Raw genomic sequence first — 19,097 nt, forward strand, 5'->3', positions numbered from 1 at the left:
TATTTTATTACTAGAAACTAATTACTTTTTTAAAAAGCTAGTATAATTTACTATTTCTTATTATTAATTTATTTCCTATTATTAAATATTATCTAAATAATTAAGAAAATACTTTTAATATTATATCCTTAATACTAATTCAGGATACCTAATTTTTTTATATTCTATATTAACTTTAATATTAATTATTTCAAACTTAATAATAGTATTATAAATTTTATTTATATTATTTTATAATTTTTTTTTTATATATTCCGATATTTTTAGTATTACTTTTATAAATATAAATATTATTTTAAAGTCTTAACTAACTAAATAGTTTTATATTATATAAAGTTAATTTTAATAAGTACTAAATAAATATAATTAGTTTTTAGAAAAGATATAAATTAGTTTTAGAAGAAGTAATATCTTATTCTAAATTATTTCTTAATTCTATTATTTTAATTTCTTTTTTATTAATACTTACTTTATATTTTCTCTAATATTTTTAGTATATTTATATATTTTACTTTTTATATATTTCCTATATTATTTTCTTTCTTTTATATTATTTTTTAAGTTAATAGAAATATTTCTAAATAAATAGGAAATTAGGGTATATTTATATTATAAAATTTTTATTATTTTCTTTTATATTTTAATATTTTAGATACTATTACTATATTTATATTTCTATTATATTACTTTCTTATTTTCCTATTATTACTATTTAGTTTAACTTACTTTAATTATTTCCTTAATTATATTTTCTTAAATATATATATTTATATTCTTTTTTATAATAAAAGCCTAATTTTATATTTTACTTTTTATAATTATTTCTAATTTATAATTATATTATTTTAAATATACCTAATTATTATATCTATTTTCCCTATTATATATATTACTATTTTAGCTTTATTTTCTTACTAGAAAAAAAAACTCCTCGAATATATATAATATTTTTATATAATCCAAAACTATTTTAATTTACTCTTTATTTTAGAATATATTTAAAAGAAATTCTCGTAATCTCAAGAACCTTTAATTCTATAACCTATAATTATTATACTAATAATACTTTTATAACTTATTAAAAATAATAAAATAACTAAAATATAAATTTCTTAAGTTAATAAAGTATAATAGCTAGTTCTTATAAGTTATAGTATTATTAAAAGCCTATAAATTAATAATATTAAAGTTTAGAGTATTAAAGAAGCTTAGATAATTATAGAAGGCCTATTAATACTAGAAAAGATAGCTATAATTATTGAATTTAATATAAATATCTTAGATAAGCTAAATAGTATATATAATAAGCTTTTAAAATAGAAAACCTTTATTAGAAACGGAACTAAACTAGAATTAACTAAGGAAAAGCTAAAGAACTACTAAGCTAATAATAGGGAATTCGAGAATATTATTAAAGGCATTTCTAAAGGCAAATAAGAGAAGCTTAATAAGATTAAGATTATAGTAAATAATCTAGAAACTAAAGGTTAGAATAGAATTATATTATATAATAAAGCCTTTAGCTAATATATTAATAATATCTATAATAATTTTAGTAAGAATATTTATAAGAAATTATACTTTCTTTTTAAAATAAAAGCTTTAGTATATAAAGCTATTTAGTTAATTAATAAAGCTATTTTAGAATATATTAAGGATAAGAAGTATTAAAATACTAGTATATTTACTAAATTAGATATTACTAAAGTATTTAAGTATATAGAAGCTATTTTAGAACCTAGAAAATTAGAGTTTAAGCTATTATTAACTAATAATCTTAAATCTAGATAGTATATTTTTAATACTTCCGGAATTCTAATTAAGGAAGCTTATAATAATAAGCCTTTTCCTGCTTTCCGAAATAAGCTTAAAGAATAAGCCCCTATTATAATTTTAGCTTTAATTTAATCGGATCTAGCTAAGAAAAATGAAACTAATTTAATAAAGCCTAGTAAGAAAGCTACTAGTAAAGCTAGTAGAACTAGTAAGACTAGTAAAACTAGTATAACTAGATAAGAAGAATCTAGTAATAATAAAAAGTAAGCTAAGCCTAAAACTTCTAATAAATAGTAGAGATCTAAATACTAGACTAAATATAAGATTAGTAAAATAAAGAAAAATAAAAAGAAACTCTTTATTCTAAAGAGAAAAATATTATCTAGAAAGATTTCTTTAATTATATCTAGAACCAAGAAATAAAAGACTAAAAATATTAAGTTTAGAGAACTTAATAATAATATTAAGTATATTTATAAAATATTAGCTAAATAAAAATTAATACTTATTTAGTAAAATAAGTATATTTTTAAGGAAGTATATAATAGTATTTTGAGATCTATTTATAAGTAAGAATATTATAGAATTAATAATGAATTTCTTAAAGCTTCTTATATAAAATATATTTGGTAATTTACTAATACTTTCTTTATTAATATATAAAATATTAAGAATATTCTAAAGCTAGTTACTAAGATCTATAAAGTTACTAAAGGCAAGAAGTATATTTTTATTATTTAAGTAAATAAGAAAATACGGGATTTCTTCTTTAAAATATAGGAAATTAAATAATATAAATATAAGTATTATATTTCTAATTAATTCTGCCTAAATTTATAACTCTAATTTAATACTATAATTCCTATTCCTAAATCTAGTACTACTAATCTAGATATAAATAGTTATATTTATAAGAAGAATTATCTAAAGTAAATTAAGAAGCTTAATATTCGAGAACTCTTAATAATAGAAATAGAGATACTATAATTTTACCTCTAAAAAGATAATATATTAATATATAAAGATCTAGGTAATAGCTACTTTACCTTAGCCTCTTAACTTTTAATAATAGATCTATTAATATAGCTCAAATTCTATAAGATATTAAATAAGTATTCTATTTACCTAATTACTTATTTTTAACTAGCCTAATACTTTGCTTCTGGAAATATTAATTATAATTAGTATAAAAATAATACTAAAAATCTAGCTATTACTAAAGCTTTAAGTAGTAAATTCTACCTTAGTAAAAAGTATTAAAATATTAGTTATATTTTCCTTATAAATTATAAAAAAACTATTACTTTTAGTAAGAAATTCTTTAAAAATATTAATTACTTCTCTATTTCTAATAAATTTAAGCTAGAAATAACTAAGAAATTAAGTAAGTATTTACTAAAGGTAATAAAAGAAAAAACTTCGAATATAATCTATATAACTAGATAAATAAATACTTTTAGCTAGATAATCTATAAGTCTAGAATTATAGGAAAATATTAATTCTCGAATAATATATAAGTTAAAGAATAGCTTAATAATAATTTATTACTTAATAGATCTTTTACTATAATTCTAATAAGTCTAGTTACTATTAAGAATAAAATATACGAAAATAGAGTTTCCTATAAAATTATTAAAGCCTCTTATCTAAAGCTTTCTTTTTTTATTAAAAATTAATTTAAGGATATTATAAATAATACGAAATTTAAAGAAGCTATTTATTTAAAGTATATTAGTATAATTTATAATATAATTTACTATAATAAGCCTTTCTAATACCTAGTAATAAAAGCGGAAATTAAGTAATAGTTAAAGATAAATACTAATTAATATAGAGAATTATATTAGATTTAGTATAAGAATATAACTAAGTAGATTCGAATTGCCTTTAAGCAAGTTCGGGAATACGAAATAAGATTATTTAAGAGTAATAAGTCTTATTTTAGATATATAAAGAAGAAATTAGATTAACTAATAAAGAAGGATCCTAAATATTTTATTATTTCGGATTCTAAATAGGATTTTTCTATTATTTTTAATACTTAGGAAATAAGTATAAATAAATAGGGAATTAGATATAATATAGCAAGCTATACTTATTAAAAATTATATTATTTTAGCGGTTTTAAGATTTAGGTTATATAGTAAAGACTATGGCCTTTTATATATAACTTACAGAAATTATATAAGAAAGCTAGTTTTTCTATAAACTTAGAGAATAATTCTTTATAAGTATTTAATTAATTAAGCTTTTATATATTATATACTATTTATATTTTACTATTTATACTTTTAATTTATTAATTTATTATTAAGTTATATTTTATACTCTAGTATACTTTATATAGGTTTTTGTCTTATTATAGTTTCCCTTTTATATTATATTTTATAGACTTCTCGAAGTCCGTTTATTATATTAGAAGCAGTACTAGTTACTAAGTATTAGAAGTAGCCTTTCTAAGGCTTCCTTAAATATATTAGAATTAGGAATAATATAATATATAATCTTGAGTTTAAACTATATTATTATATTTAATTATACTTAAAAAAGAACTTTGGTTTAATTATATCTTGCCTTATATAAGATATATTAACTAATTCTATTCTATATAATTAAAACAGTATTATTACTAGTATTTATATAAAAACCTTAATTAGTTTTAGAAGTATCTTAATTATATCTCTTTTCTACTTTAATAAGCGAGATAGTATAGTAGCTAGAAAAGAATTAGAGTAATAGTTATATTAGTCTTAGTAAAAGTAATTAGAAGAAATATAAGTATAAGTTATAATTACTAAAAAAAATTATCTATATAAGTATTATATAATTTTATATATATATATATATAATTAATATACTAATAATTCTCTTAGAGTATATTTTTGCCTTATTAGGCTTTTATATAAATTAGATCTTATATATAATTATCTCTATTAAATTTGGCTAGTAACTATATATAAATTCGGAAAGTAAGGCCCCTATTATATTATATCTATAAAGTAATAGCAGTCTATATATACCTATTTTTTTAAGGATTTACTTATATCTTTTAAACCTATATATACTTGCTTGCAAATCTCTACCCTATAATAAATATAGTAGTACTAATTTTATTAGTAAAGCTAGATAAAAAAGAAGTCTATAGTATAGTATTCAGAATTTATAGTTAGACTTCTATTACCTTTATTAAATGCGAGGTTCTACCCAAGAAGCAATAAAAGAACTAGTATAGAGAATATATTATTAATTCCTTTATTAAGAAACTTTTTTAGATTAAAGCTTCCGTACTTAACCTACTCTTATAAATAAAAATTAAGGTACCCAAACTTATAAATAGCGGCCCAGACAAGAACAGACTTACTTTTATTGAGACAGAGCTTTAAAAAGGCATTCCTGGCTCATATATTAGAGAAGAATACCGGATACCAGACAATAAGAAATATATTAATACCGGAGAATATACCGACTATAAAGAGAAAGTATAGGCTAATACCAAAAGCTATATTACGAATATAGTACTCCCCGAGCTTGCGAAGCTAAGATCGAATATAATAGGGCTCGACGGGAAGGTTATCCCGCTACCTTAGGTACGGTATTATAATAACAGACTAATCTGGTTTCTAAGATATCTAATACCGACTAGTATATCTTCTATAACTGGGATATTAGTGCTTATAATATAATATTTAACTATAAGATATTAGAAGTTATTGGGGTATATAACTAGAAGAATACCGGCTTTTTCCCTCTAGAGTTTTAGTTTGTAAACCATTCCCGGCAAGAATTTAATACCTAGTTCGAGGATATCCCGAAGGTTAGACGCCTTATAGTACTCCTGAATATATAAAGTACTAGCGACTGATTGGATACGATATAGTTTTCGGAAGAATAGTCTCTTATTTCTTTTCTTATTGTCTCTATATCCTTAATATATATTTCTATTAAAAGCATATTAATACCTAATAATAAGGGCTCAAGATAGTAGTTTAGCGAACTCAATCTTTAATTAACTAGAGAGCGTCTATTATATATACATATGCATAACCCTAAACTCGGGGTAGGATTATAAATATAATAAGAGTGATATTAATTTGCAAAAAGATCGGCTACTAAGATAATACCCTATTATTAGTCTCGTATTAACCCGTTATCCTGCTTGCCCATAGCCTCTGTGAATTCTCTAGAACCGGCCTGACCGAATAGTGCGCTTGAATGCTGGAACGAGACCCAGCAGAGGAGTATCGTAGAGTAAAAGAGCCGGATGGACGGCTTTAAGAGGCCAGAACTTCGACTCAGTGTATAGGAGCTGTGGAGCTGCAGCCAGCCTGGTCGCAGGCCTGAAAAGGGCGTTTGTTGCAGTTGGTGCAATTATAAGTAGAACTGTGTTGCGGTTGCTTGCAATGCCAACAATTTTGGTAGCGTGGTGGAGTGGGGTTAGGTGGTCCGGAGCCGCTCATGTTGACTAGCATCGAGTGGGAGTCTTTTCGCAGCGCTTCGTACTTTTCGAGTGTGCCTGCGAGAAAGTTGAAAGGTCTGAGGGCGAAGTTGATTGAGGAAGGCTGGAGTTACGAGTATTTCACTTGGAACATTTCAAAAGTTTGGCGTTGCTTTAAAGAAGCGTAAAACCATGGTAGCATGGTGGACCTTTTGGGACGTGACCAATCTGGTACCCAGGTTGGTGTCCATTCAGAAGATCCATGTATTTCCAAAGTAACAAAGACTCCCAGATGATCCGATGAAGCTATAATACACTTTAAAGCGTCTGTGTATACGTCTTGAAGGCTCTTGGTGTAGTCGGGCTCAATTCCATACCCCTCTTGCGTCAGCGATAACAAAGCAAATATCCTGTCTTTCGGATCCGAGCATTTGCGATTCTTTGTCTGCTCGAGAATTTGTTCCATTCCCCCGTGTTCACTATAGTAGCAGAGATCTTTTGTAATTCCTACGCGGCTTATAAGAATTTCACCAACAAAACACCAAACCCTCACTCAACGTCGGATGCGTAATAACCATATACGGCAACTCCCTCTTCATCGCTAACTGCACCACCGGCAGCAATTCTCCCGCCACAGGACCCAGCGCCGTAAACCCAAAATCGTATCATCCTCCGCGATCAAGGCTTTCGCAAGGCCTCAGCCTATTTTTAGGATTGAAGGGGTCTCACCACTTGAATTTAAGGGGACCGATTCTGGCCCTCCATTGCGCAATCAACCCCTTCGGCTGAGATTTGGAGGATCGCGGGTTCAAATGCGGCTCCCCACCATTTTGGCTTGGAGGGGACCGATTCAGGCCCCTCATTGTGTAATCAAACCATGGGTTCAAAATCGGCTCCTATGCCCCTTGTTGGCCACCAATACGAAAGTCCTCAAAGACAACTATCAGAGCAGCCGGTCTTTGACAAAACACGTTCCAGCAGACGATTCTCAAATGCCTCAAGCTTAATGCTCGAAGTGCATCAAAACTGACCGGGGAGATTACCTCGACCTCTGCAACAGCCTTTTGGTATCATGGATACTACAAACGTCAAACGAAACGACGAGGGGAAATGAAGAAAAAGAAAGAACGAGGGATTAAACAGGAGAAAGGACACCTTGATTAAGAAAGCTTATGAATTAGGGGAATTCGATGGTATCGACGTAGCTCTGATCATTTGCCAAGTGTCGCAGTGAGAATCACTGAATTGGGGCTAGCGCGATCGCTCTGCTTAGTCAGGATCTGTGCACTCACTTCCTGAAGCTTCATACTTCACTCAAGCTCTTTTCTAGTTAGTTTAATGAACTCTTTTACCATTCAATACAACTCCCTACTCTATAATCTTTACGTATATTAGTTATGAGCCCGGCCTCGCACTAATAAGCTTCCCAATTAGCATGCCGCAGAGAGTATTCAAGAGCTCATTTAATTCATTCTTTGAAAAATCACATTTTAGTTCGCATTTCCGTTATTAACCAATTAATAGAAACTATTCCCATAGTTCCTATAGTTTCCAAAACTTAATCGCGATTATATTAGAAGCCATGGTAAAGATTATTATCCTAAAGGACCATAGTTCCTGGGCGGACTAGTTTAATACTCTCCGTAGAGTAGCCGGTAATGAGGATATCTAGGATAAGATTAACCCATTTAATAATAAAGTAATTAAAATAAATATAATAGCTTCTCCTAGGCCTTCTCCTATAATTAATGAGCTTATACTAAAAGAAATAGAGGATTACTATACTAGATACCAAGTTAATACGGAAAATTAGGACAAAGATACTCGATTTATAGTTAAGAAAAGATTAAAACTAGTATTTCTATAGCCTATAATATTCGGGGATATTAGAGATTACTATTCGGCGCTCTTACGAGACTATGAGATTAAGAAACTGGACTAGACAAATAAGCTAGTATACTACTATATAATTAGGTAATAGCTCTATTAAATAGTTAATATAGAAATTCTTATGAACTCTATATTAGGCCTTAAAGAAAGTAAATAGAGCTCTATTTATAAGGTTCTTAAGGCTTTATTAATGAAATACGGTTCTATAAATATAGTATAAATTACTATTACTTAGAGAGTATATAGCTTGGTCCTACTATAAGTAAGTAAAGGAGGAATAAGCCCAAAGTACTAGTTTACTAATTAGGAGAAAGTATTTAATAAAGCTAGAACTCTTAAAATTACTAAAATTAAAGGTACTCTAGTAATAATCGAGTTCTTAATAGCTTTCTAGCAAAAACTCGTACTAATCTAGGTAATAAAATAGCTCAGTAATCTGTATAGTAAAGACGAACTAGGGCTTCTAATTCTTATACTCGAATAGTATAGCTAGGTATTTAATTAAATTATTTTGGAAAACTAAAATACTAAGTACTTAGGAGCTTCTATAATCTTTATTATACTCGGGAATTAAACTAGTAAAGAATTAGATAGCAAACCTAATTTGGATAAGTATAAGTACTATAAGTACTCTTATAAGAGTTCCAAAATATATAAGTATAAATAGGACCTATTTAGCTATATTATTATAGAAATTATAATTACCGGATTAAGTAAAACTTGAATAAAATTTAAGCCTAATAAGAAATAGATTAGAAAAATCCGGAAAAGAATCTTGACCAAATATTAGAAAGATCTAAAACCTTAGCTAAAAGAAAAATATAGTATGAAAATTACTAGTAAACGAGCTATAGAAAAGCTAATACCCGGTACTAGTTCTAAAAAGAAATTTAAAGTATTCGGAACCTAATTTCCTAGAAACTTTAATATTATTCTAGTAAATCCCATATTTATAATCTAGAGCCTAGGTTAGGAAATCTATATAATACTTAATTTCTCAAGATATCTGCTTTCTTAAAGTACCTTATTAGATAACTATAGTACTATATATCTAATTAATAGTAAGGATCTAATTAATTCTAGTACTTTTATTAAGGTAAAAATTAATAATTATATAAAAGCAGGAATAACTAGTTTTCTAATTATTAGATATAGTATTCGTATAATTAAAAATATAGTTAATAGACCTATAGAACTATATACTAAAGATCTAATTCTTTATAATATTATAGTTATTAAAGAATTCTATATAAATATTATTTCCAAAGCTTGCCTAGTAAAAAAGAAAGCTTGGTATTATAAATATAATCTTATAGTTAGATTAGGAAATTATAAAAAGAATATAGTATTAATATAATTAGAATATAAATTTAATTTAGTTTTTTTTAAATACAAGCCGCTCTTTACTTATTCTAATATTTCATTCGAAATTCCTACTAGTACTAGTAATATATTTATATTTCTAATATTCGAATATTTAATTAGAGCTCGGTATAAGAAATTAAGGAAATATTTTAAGCCGAGAAATAATTTAGAAGAAAAATAGTATATAAAAGCGGGGTATTTAGCCTATAAAGCTTTATAAAAGCTTATTAATTATATATATAATATGAAAATTAATAGACTAATAAGAATTATATACGAATTTTATATTTAGGTATATATTAGGCAAGTAATCTTATATAGGCTAACTAAGAGGAAGTTTATTTAACTATTTTAAAGAATCTTATAAGACTTATTTAATTACCTAAATAGCTATAATAATTTAAGCTAGATTCTAATAATTAAAGACAAATTTAGTAAAAAGCTCTTTAGATACCTTTTATAAAATAAAGGGAATTTAGTAATATTTAATATAATTAGGGATTTTAAGTAATAGGTATATAAGTAATATAATCTTTTAATTACTTATATTAAGTATAATTAGGAGAAAGCAGTTATTCTAATTTAAGAAATATTAGCCTATTAGATTTAGGTAAAGAAAAAAGGCATTAAAATCAAGCTTTCTTTTTTATATATATATAAACCAAATAGTAGTATTAAGTAAATAGGGCAGGAGATTATAAATAAGGCTATTATAATATACTTAATAGCTAATTTGCCTGAAAAGCTATAACTAGAGAGCTTTATAGCTATAATTTATTTATATAATTAGAGTCTTTTATATATAAATTACTAGAGAATACTAAATAAGGTACTCGATTTATAATTCCGTAATTATTTCCGTTAGTATAATCCAGAGCTTATAGCTCGAATAATAGTTAATCTTAGGCCTAATTAAAATAGAATCTATATATATAGTTCTAAAATATATCTAATAATTAAGAACTATAAAGCAGGACGAAATAAGAAAGTATTTAAGGTTATATTATATAAATATATCGGATATTTAGTTAGATATATTATATCTAATATTTATAAAATCTGGGTTCTTATATTTAATAAAGTAATTATTATATATAATATTATATTTAATAAGAATATATTTTATAAAAAGAATTATAAATATACTAAAGGCCATAGTATAGAGATTATAAAGGATATAGTAGAACTACTTCTAGAGAATAAAATTTAGGATACTAAATTAATTTTTAAAAATAAGGAATTATAGTATAATAGCTTATTAAAATAAATAGAAAATAAGTCTAAACTAGGAAATAATAAGTAAATAAACTAATAATTAAAAGAGCCTATAAATATACTAATTAGTTATAACTCGGAAATAGGAAGTTTTATAGCCTTACTAGAAATAGAACTTATAATTCTATAAAGTACTCTAGAGCTAGAAAGTATACTAGAGCTAAGAAATAATAAAAATAAAAGTACTAAGCTCTTAAGAAGGCTTAGTACTATAAAGAGAGATATAATAAAGTATACCAGAACTATTAGGGAAATATACTAAATTAATAAAAGTAAAGAAGAATTTCCTTAGGACTAGTAATAAGGTTTATTAATAGCTCCTATAAGTAAAGCAGGAAGCTTACCTATAAAATAAGTAAATAGCTTAATAGAAATAGGAGAATCTTCTATAAAAAAAAGTAAATAGCTTAGCTAAAATAGAAGATTAAATAGTAAAACTAAAGAGAAAATAGATAAAAAAGCTAATTATTAGAACTAGAAAAGGGCTAATTCAAATATACTTATATAAAAGAAATAATTAGAACGGAAATCCAGGTAAAGCTAGTAGTAATATAATTACTATAATAAGCGCACTATTATAAATAATAAGTAAATTAAATTAGATTAATTACTTAGAGTCTTTTTTAGGGTTTCTCTAGCCTAATTAGCTAGAGAATTATAAAAAGAAATTTAATTATAAGATTATATATACCATGATTATAATAGTAGTTTAATTAAGAATATATCTAGAATAAAGTACTTTAAATAGTATAATAATAAGAAAAATTTATATTAATAATTTTCTAAAGGCTCTAAAAATATGAAATAATCTAGAGAAGTACCTAGCTAGAAAATACTTTAAATTAAATACTAAACTAGAGATTAATAACTTTAAAGCTCGAAATTACTAGAGAATTATTTCTAGTAATAAAATAAGTATATCTCTAATTTCTTTAAAATAGGTATTTATATATAAAATTAATTTTAATAGATATATTACTCGGTATTATTTAAGGCTAGTAGTTTATAGAGATCTTTAAGAGAAGGTATTATTCTTGTCTATATATACTACTATATTTATAATAAAGTCTTTTTAAGTAGCTAGTATAATTATAGCTTATTTTAATCTGGAAATAAAGTAATTTAATATTATAAATATATTTATTAATATAAAAAGAGATTCTAATAGGCCTATAGTAATATATAAGCTACTAGATAGTTTTAAGATACTAAGATATATAGCAAAAGTAAATTAAGCTTTATATAGGCTATGAGATTCTCTTACTCTATAATATAAGTACTAGATAAATACTCTTAAGAGAATTAGACTTTCTGAACTTAATAAAAAGCCCTATATTTATATAAATATAGATTATAAGGTCTTTATTATTTTCTATATAAATGACTTCTAAGTACTTTATTATAAGAATAATAAAGTACATACTTAATTAATTATTACTTAGATTAAAATAGTTTATAAGCTTTATAATATATAGGATATAGAATAGTTTCTAAGAATTCATATAATTAGAGATCGGAAGACTAAAAAGCTCTAGCTAGTTTATAATACTTATATTAAGAAGATTACTAAGAAATTTAAGATAATAAATAGGAAGTGCCCTAGTATTTTATTACCTGAAATTAATCTTTAGAAATATAGTAATTAAGCTTATTTATATTAAATTAAAATATATTAGGAGAAGATTAGATTACTACTTTATACTATAATTATAATTAGGGCAAATATAGCTTTTACTATTTTAGTACTCTCTTAGTTCTTAATAAATCCTATTTTAGAGTATTTTATAATTATAGATTAGGCTTTCTAATATTTGTTTAGAATCCGGTTCTTAGTAATTTAGTATAATAGGAAATATAGAAAGATATAGTTATAGATTATATCTAATACTTTATATATAAATAACCTGGATATATAATAATTAAGCTATAGGTATATAATTTCCTTATTTAGAGGTTTAATATTATAGAAAGCTACTTAATAGAGCTTTATAACTATTTCTTTAACCAAATCAGAAATATATAAAGTCGCTTATATAGTAAAGGAAACTATAGCTCTCTAGAAGCTATTTAGAGATCTATATTTAGATCTTAGAAAGCTCTGAACTATATTCTATAATAATAAGTAAATTATTTAACTAATTATTAGAGAGAATAGAAGAATTATTATAAAGCTCTATTATATTAATATTTAGAATATATAGCTATATTAAAAGTATAATAAAGATATATTTTAAGTTATATATCTTTAAATAAGTAATATATTAGTAGATAAACTTATAAAAAATCTACCCTAATTCAAATTCGAAAACTTTAGAGCTTTATTAAATCTTTAGAATATTAAAGTAAAAATTAAAATAATTAAATAATATAAAAAGAGGCTTTTATTTATACCTTTTATTTATAAAATTTATTAAAATAATAGAGCTTAAGAGCTAATAGCAGGAGATCTAAAGGTATTTTACTATAGTATTAATAAGCTTATATAAAAGGCCCTTTACCTAATTAAACTACTTCTTATTCCTATTAATAGCCTTTTAAATCTTAGTAGAAAAGCTCTTACTATTATTTTCTTTATTAGATTTAGTAATCTTAAGTATAGTATAAATAAAGTACCTAAGAGCAGACAAATGCTTTAAAATAGTCAGAATCTATAAAAGAGAATTAAGAAAAGAGAGCTTATGGTATTTTTAATAATTAGAAGTTCTATAAGAAAGAGTTATATAATAGGGATATAAGAGATTAGAATAACTAAATAAGAATAACTAGAAGTATATTTCTAGTAATAAGAACCTCGACTAATAGTATTATAGCAAGAACTATTACTCTTGCCTTTTAGAGTAAATAAGACTATATTAAGTTAAAACGAGCTTTGGAATAGTATAGAGAACTTATAATAACCCATATAAGGAATCTCTCTAAGACTAGTATAAGTAGGACGAGAAGTACGAGGCTTTAATATAGACTTCTTTATCTTTAATAGAGAGGTACTAGGAGTATTAGAAGATACTATAGGGATCTAAACCTTAATATTCTATTAAAAGTGAGCTTTATATTAATAGTTAAGAGCTATACTTACGGCGGACTTGCGAGCTACTTAATGCTATCTAAAGTTAGTAAAAGGTAAAGTAAGAACGTGTTTTGGATTAAAAATACCTTGGATTTGCGAGCCGGAATTAACTTAATAGTAGTGCGAGAAGAGATAGAAGCCATGTTTATAATAATCGGAAGCTTGGGAAGGGATCTCTGGAAGGGTATCAAAGAAGAGTGTTTGATTAGAGGCTCTGGAGTTAGTAAAAAGGGGGGGTTTATATAGGGATTCCCTGGAATTCGGTAATCTGGGGAAATGATATGTACTAAGCCTATTCGGATCGGAATATTAATACGGCTCTGCAAAACCCATATATCGGACGAATTTCGCCATTTCAAAGCTCTCTAATTAGGCAAAACAGGTAGAATACGGTATCGTGCCTTCCTGGGGGGTGTATCGCAGTGAGAATCACTGAATTAGGGCTAGCGCGATCGCTCTGCTTAGTCAGGATCTGTGTACTCACTTCCTGAAGCTTCATACTTCACTCAAGCTCTTTTCTAGTTAGTTCAATGAACTCTTTTACCATTCAATGCAACTCCCTACTCTGCGATCTTTACGTGCATTACCAAGCATGGTCAATACACTACGTATAGATCCAGGGACCACGCATCGTAGCCGCCCTCTATGGCAGATATAGTAAGTAAAGCGATTGATTGCTTGAAATATACGACTGGTGCTGATACTAATCTAGCAAACTGCCTATCCTCTCCCGAAGAATATGTTGCCGCAAGATATCGAGGGAAGCCGTTCTAAAAGAGAAACAAACTGCCTCGGAAGAATAAGGAGGATGCAAGAGTCATACACGATGGGCAGACTGCGAGAGGAATAGATGACCAGTAATTTTGCAAAATAAAAATAATACTACTATGCACTTTAGTCAATGGAGCCCAAAGCCCTCATTCTCTATTCCGGGAGCCAAACTACTCCTAGAATCTTTCTTCCCGGGAGTTAAAACCAGTCGTTGAGCTCTTACCAATTGAAGGCGCGACGTTGTCAAGCCCGTCGTCCGGGAGTAGCGACTCCTCTTGGGCAAGTATATCCTCGAAGCTTAGCAGCGGACTGTGGTGGTGTGACAGATCTACGGCCATAGCGATGAAGTTAGGTGATATGTCGCAGAGATCGTCGTCTTCGATGTCGCTCTCGCCCGGGCTCGACATTACCGTATCTCCATCGATGGACTCTTCGTCATCGTAGCCGCAGGCCGATCTGTTATTCTCTGTGCTATTAGCAGCTGTTTGTAGTGATTCATTTGAAAGTAGAGCAGGATCGCAGCACGATCCAACTGCCCATTGACCGCCAGAGCTTAGATTAGTGCCAACATAGGTGTTGAAACACAGATGAGGTAAGTGAGGGTGAAACAACGCACTACACGATTGGTTAGGCTTGGGAGACGTCTCCCACGCAAGCGAGGAGCCTCGAGGGGCTGGCCATATCCTAGGGTTCCTGGTGGGGTACAACGTGGCTGACATTCGTGGCTGGGATTGCACGTGGCCTGCAGATCGTATCATCCGATGATTGTTCAAGCCTCGATCAGGCGACTGCTAAATGGTGGCACCACCCTGTAATTCTAGCTGGTTCGCCGGTGGAAACCCTGTAATCAGGTGCTAATTGAGGTATTCAGGTGCCAATTAACGTTTAAAAGGCCATGCAGGGAGTAGGTCACTGAATTAGGGGTAGTTGAATCGGAAATTGGGGTCCGCTAAATCAGGTGGTCGCTTAATTGGGAGGTCGAGATCCCTGGATAGGAGGTTGCTAAATCAGCACAAAGGGGTTTGAGGGTTACCACGCCTGACTGCAGTGGTATACCTAACTCCTATATTTTTGGCCACATCTACCTTCGTACGACTACTACTAATTGGGTATATATAAAGGCCAGTACTAGTAGAATAAGTCATAGCATCTTGGATCTTGAGTGGCACTTACTAAAGGAGAACTCGAGAACCATAGAAGTTACGGGCTATATATTAAGTCAAAATGAGTTCGGTTATTAATATACTATATCCAAGCTATATAGTTACTTTTCTAACTTCTCTCTAGCCAGAATCTGCCCCTATAGTTAATATAATCGACTTTAAAGAAGCCCCGCAAATACCTATAACAAGTAATATTAATACTACTAATACTTATAACTAGTACTATTATACTAATATTATCGAGTAAGAACTTTCCATTAAGCGTACCAAATTCTAGCGGGAATAAGCAGAAGACTTAGTAATTTCAAGCCTAGATTAATGAGTATATAGAGGCATTAGTATACTCTATAGATAATTATAGATAAGCGAGAAGCTACTATTAGTTACTCTCGAATATAAACTGGGTCCTCTCTTACAAGGTTAGGAAGCTAAGGCTAGTGGTATAGACTTTAGAGAGAGTAATCTATCTGCTTTATACTATTAATAATAGTAGGATACTACTATATTGCCTAATAAAGAAATAGCTATTAGTTAATACTAGAATTAATCTTTATACTAGTTAGTAGTAGTTTTTAATAATAATAAGATACTATTTTTAATAGTATATTATAGGAGAAGAATGAAGTTACTTAAATATATTATTTACCTTTAAGTACTATCTCTCTTTATTACTTTCTTCTTTTATAATATTCTTGAAATAGTACTACTAAAGTACTAGAGAGTAAATGCATTCCTTATTATTATATCTGCTATTCTTAGTCTTAGGCTACTAATATCTATATAATTTCCTATAATACTAGTATATTAGATAAGAGGGAATTAAAACCTTATCTGCCCGTTTAGTAGCCCTAAGATATCTATTAAAATGAGCCCAGGCTCCAGGTCTAATATAAGAACCCGATATGAGATAATTACTAGGAACTCGGATAGGGCGGTCTGAATTATAACTTATAGGTACTTGCTTTCTCCTTTCATACTTAGATATAATATATTAATCTAGCGCTTTTGTATCTGAATTAGTCTTAGCGAATTTCTCCGGTGGATCTAATCTCAAGGATCTGAAAGGCCTACTTATATACTTTGATATTAATTGACTGCTACTTACAGGTCGTATTACTAATAAGTTATCCAAGCTCTTTCCCCTCTCAGTTTCGGGCGAGCCTTTTAAAAAGCGGTTCTAATCTTCCGACATCTAGCTATTTTAATAGTAGTCTTTATATGTCTTATAAAGATATTTGTAATTATCCTCTCCAAAGTAGTCCCCGTTATAGATAACTATAATCTCTTTACCGATTCTAATATCCCTAGTAGTAATAACCTTTATCCCGGCTATCCTAGTAGTAATAAGTCGAGTATTTGCTTTATAGTTATAATTTGCAAAGTATATAGGTATAAATAAGAAAGAAGTGGCTTTATTTCAAGTTATTATTATAATACTAAAGCCAAGGCCCCTTTAATTAAGGTCGGTCTCTTTCTTATCCGTTAAGATAACCCATATCCTGCAAAGATATTTAATTTCTTTGCTTTTCCTAATTAGTTTCCGTAAAATAATTATTGCCTTATATATAGTAAGTATATATTAATTCGTACCCGAAATCTCGAAGGTATAGTCTAGTAAGTAGAGACTAAGATATCTTCTTATATACTGCCAGAAACTATTCTTTTTTATAACTAACTTGAAATTATCTGAGAATCTCTTGAGATTAGGAAGTATAAATAGCTAGTATTCCGCTTATAAAAGATTCTTACCTTTAATAATAATGTCTTATAATATTAATATTATACTTTACTAATCTTTATAAGTTAAGTAATATATATTATAATACTTCCGAATAGCCCCCTAGTAGTAAATCTATTTAAATATAAGCCTTAGCTTATTTATAATCGGGTTTATTTATAGAATAGTAACTTATATAGTTTATAAATATATCTATAAATATATTATTATAAGTAACTAGCTATTAGAGAAAAAGGGAATACAGATTTGGTAATAAAAGTATAGGAAGTATAGCAATTCTATATTCTATTAGAGGTTTAATAAGTAAAGGCGAGTTATCTATAAGCTTATAGATAGTCTGAGGCCGTCCCTAATTCTTCTAGCTCTTCTTATTAATTTAATGCTTTTTACTAAGTAGTCTCTTACTAGAAGCCGTTAGCTTTTGCGGGTTAATAGAGTTATTAATTACTATTAGCTAGCCTTTTCTATAATAAGTAATATTTAATAGTATAGTATTTGGGCCTCCTATCTCGAGAACTCTTTTAAAGGCATATCTTTCTTTTCTCTAATTTAGAAGTCGCAGTCGAATCATTAATTACTATTAGTTAGTCTTTTCTATAATAAGTAATACTTAATAATATAGTATTTGGGCTTCTTACCTTAAGAATTCTCTAGAAGGTATGCCTTCTTCTTCCCTGACTTGAAGGTTACGGTCAAGTTATTACTAGTCTTCTAATTCCTATTTATATTATTGCCTGTTTAAAGTATGCCTCTATTATTATAGTAATTTACTAAGTCGGATTTGGCAAATAGTATATTTATAGCCTGGAATTCTAAGGGTATTTGAAAAGATAGAAAGGGTACTAGAAATAAGGCAAACTTAAGGGAGGCATACTATACTCTTATATTTAAATAGAGGATATAGTAGTATAGTTATAAAAAGGGCTCCAGGATTCACTCAATTATATAAACCTATTATTAGATATCTTTAGCTCAGAGATACTAACCCCTTAGAAAATAGCTAGAAAGAGGCCTATATTATTAGTTTATATATTAGTTACTTCTAGTAAGTACAAGTATATAGAATATATCTATATCTAATACTTTTATAAAGTATATTTAATATTATAGTAGTCTTCCGACTTTAACTAATAATAAAGAAAAGTACTATTATATAAACTCAGATCCAGAAAGTAATTATAATAAAATAGGGTTATTAGCTAAAAATAATACAAGGTAGTATTCCTAAAGTAAGTCGAATAAGGATTCTGCTCTTGAGTAATAATAAGGGGTTTAATAGAGTGCTCCGGTATTAGTAGAGACCTAGTAAGTTCTAGATATGCTATAGTCGGAGCTATTTCAATACTAGAGGAAATCGTAAAGTCTATTTATATTAAGGAATTCTTTATTTTATCCGTTTATTAGGCAAAATATTAAAGAAATAAACTTACTAAGATATAAGAGATAGTTTAAATAGTATAGCTAATATAGAGGTGGCCTGCTTTCAAGATAAAAGGCCTGCTATTACTACTATATTACTAAATGCAAGCTAAATACTATAAGGAGATTTTCCGGGCTCTGCCTATTTAATAATAGTAATCTAAAGCGATTACTATTTATTTTTAGTATTAAAAGGG

At 27.5% G+C, this 19,097-nt stretch overlaps 1 protein-coding gene across 1 annotated transcript; it reads right to left on the reverse strand.

Moving 5' to 3' along the window:
* Positions 1 to 14,756: 14,756 nt before the first annotated feature.
* K444DRAFT_633146 (uncharacterized protein) lies at positions 14,757 to 15,299 on the reverse strand (the record flags this gene model as incomplete). The annotated part of the gene is made up of 1 exon (XM_024883583.1): positions 14,757 to 15,299. One exon carries the CDS (start codon positions 15,297 to 15,299, stop codon positions 14,757 to 14,759), a length of 543 nt encoding a protein of 180 aa, XP_024732491.1.
* Positions 15,300 to 19,097: the final 3,798 nt, after the last annotated feature.

The sequence above is a fragment of the Hyaloscypha bicolor genome (genome assembly GCF_002865645.1).
Source record: "Hyaloscypha bicolor E unplaced genomic scaffold K444scaffold_124, whole genome shotgun sequence".
NCBI classification, from domain to species: Eukaryota; Fungi; Ascomycota; class Leotiomycetes; order Helotiales; family Hyaloscyphaceae; genus Hyaloscypha; species Hyaloscypha bicolor.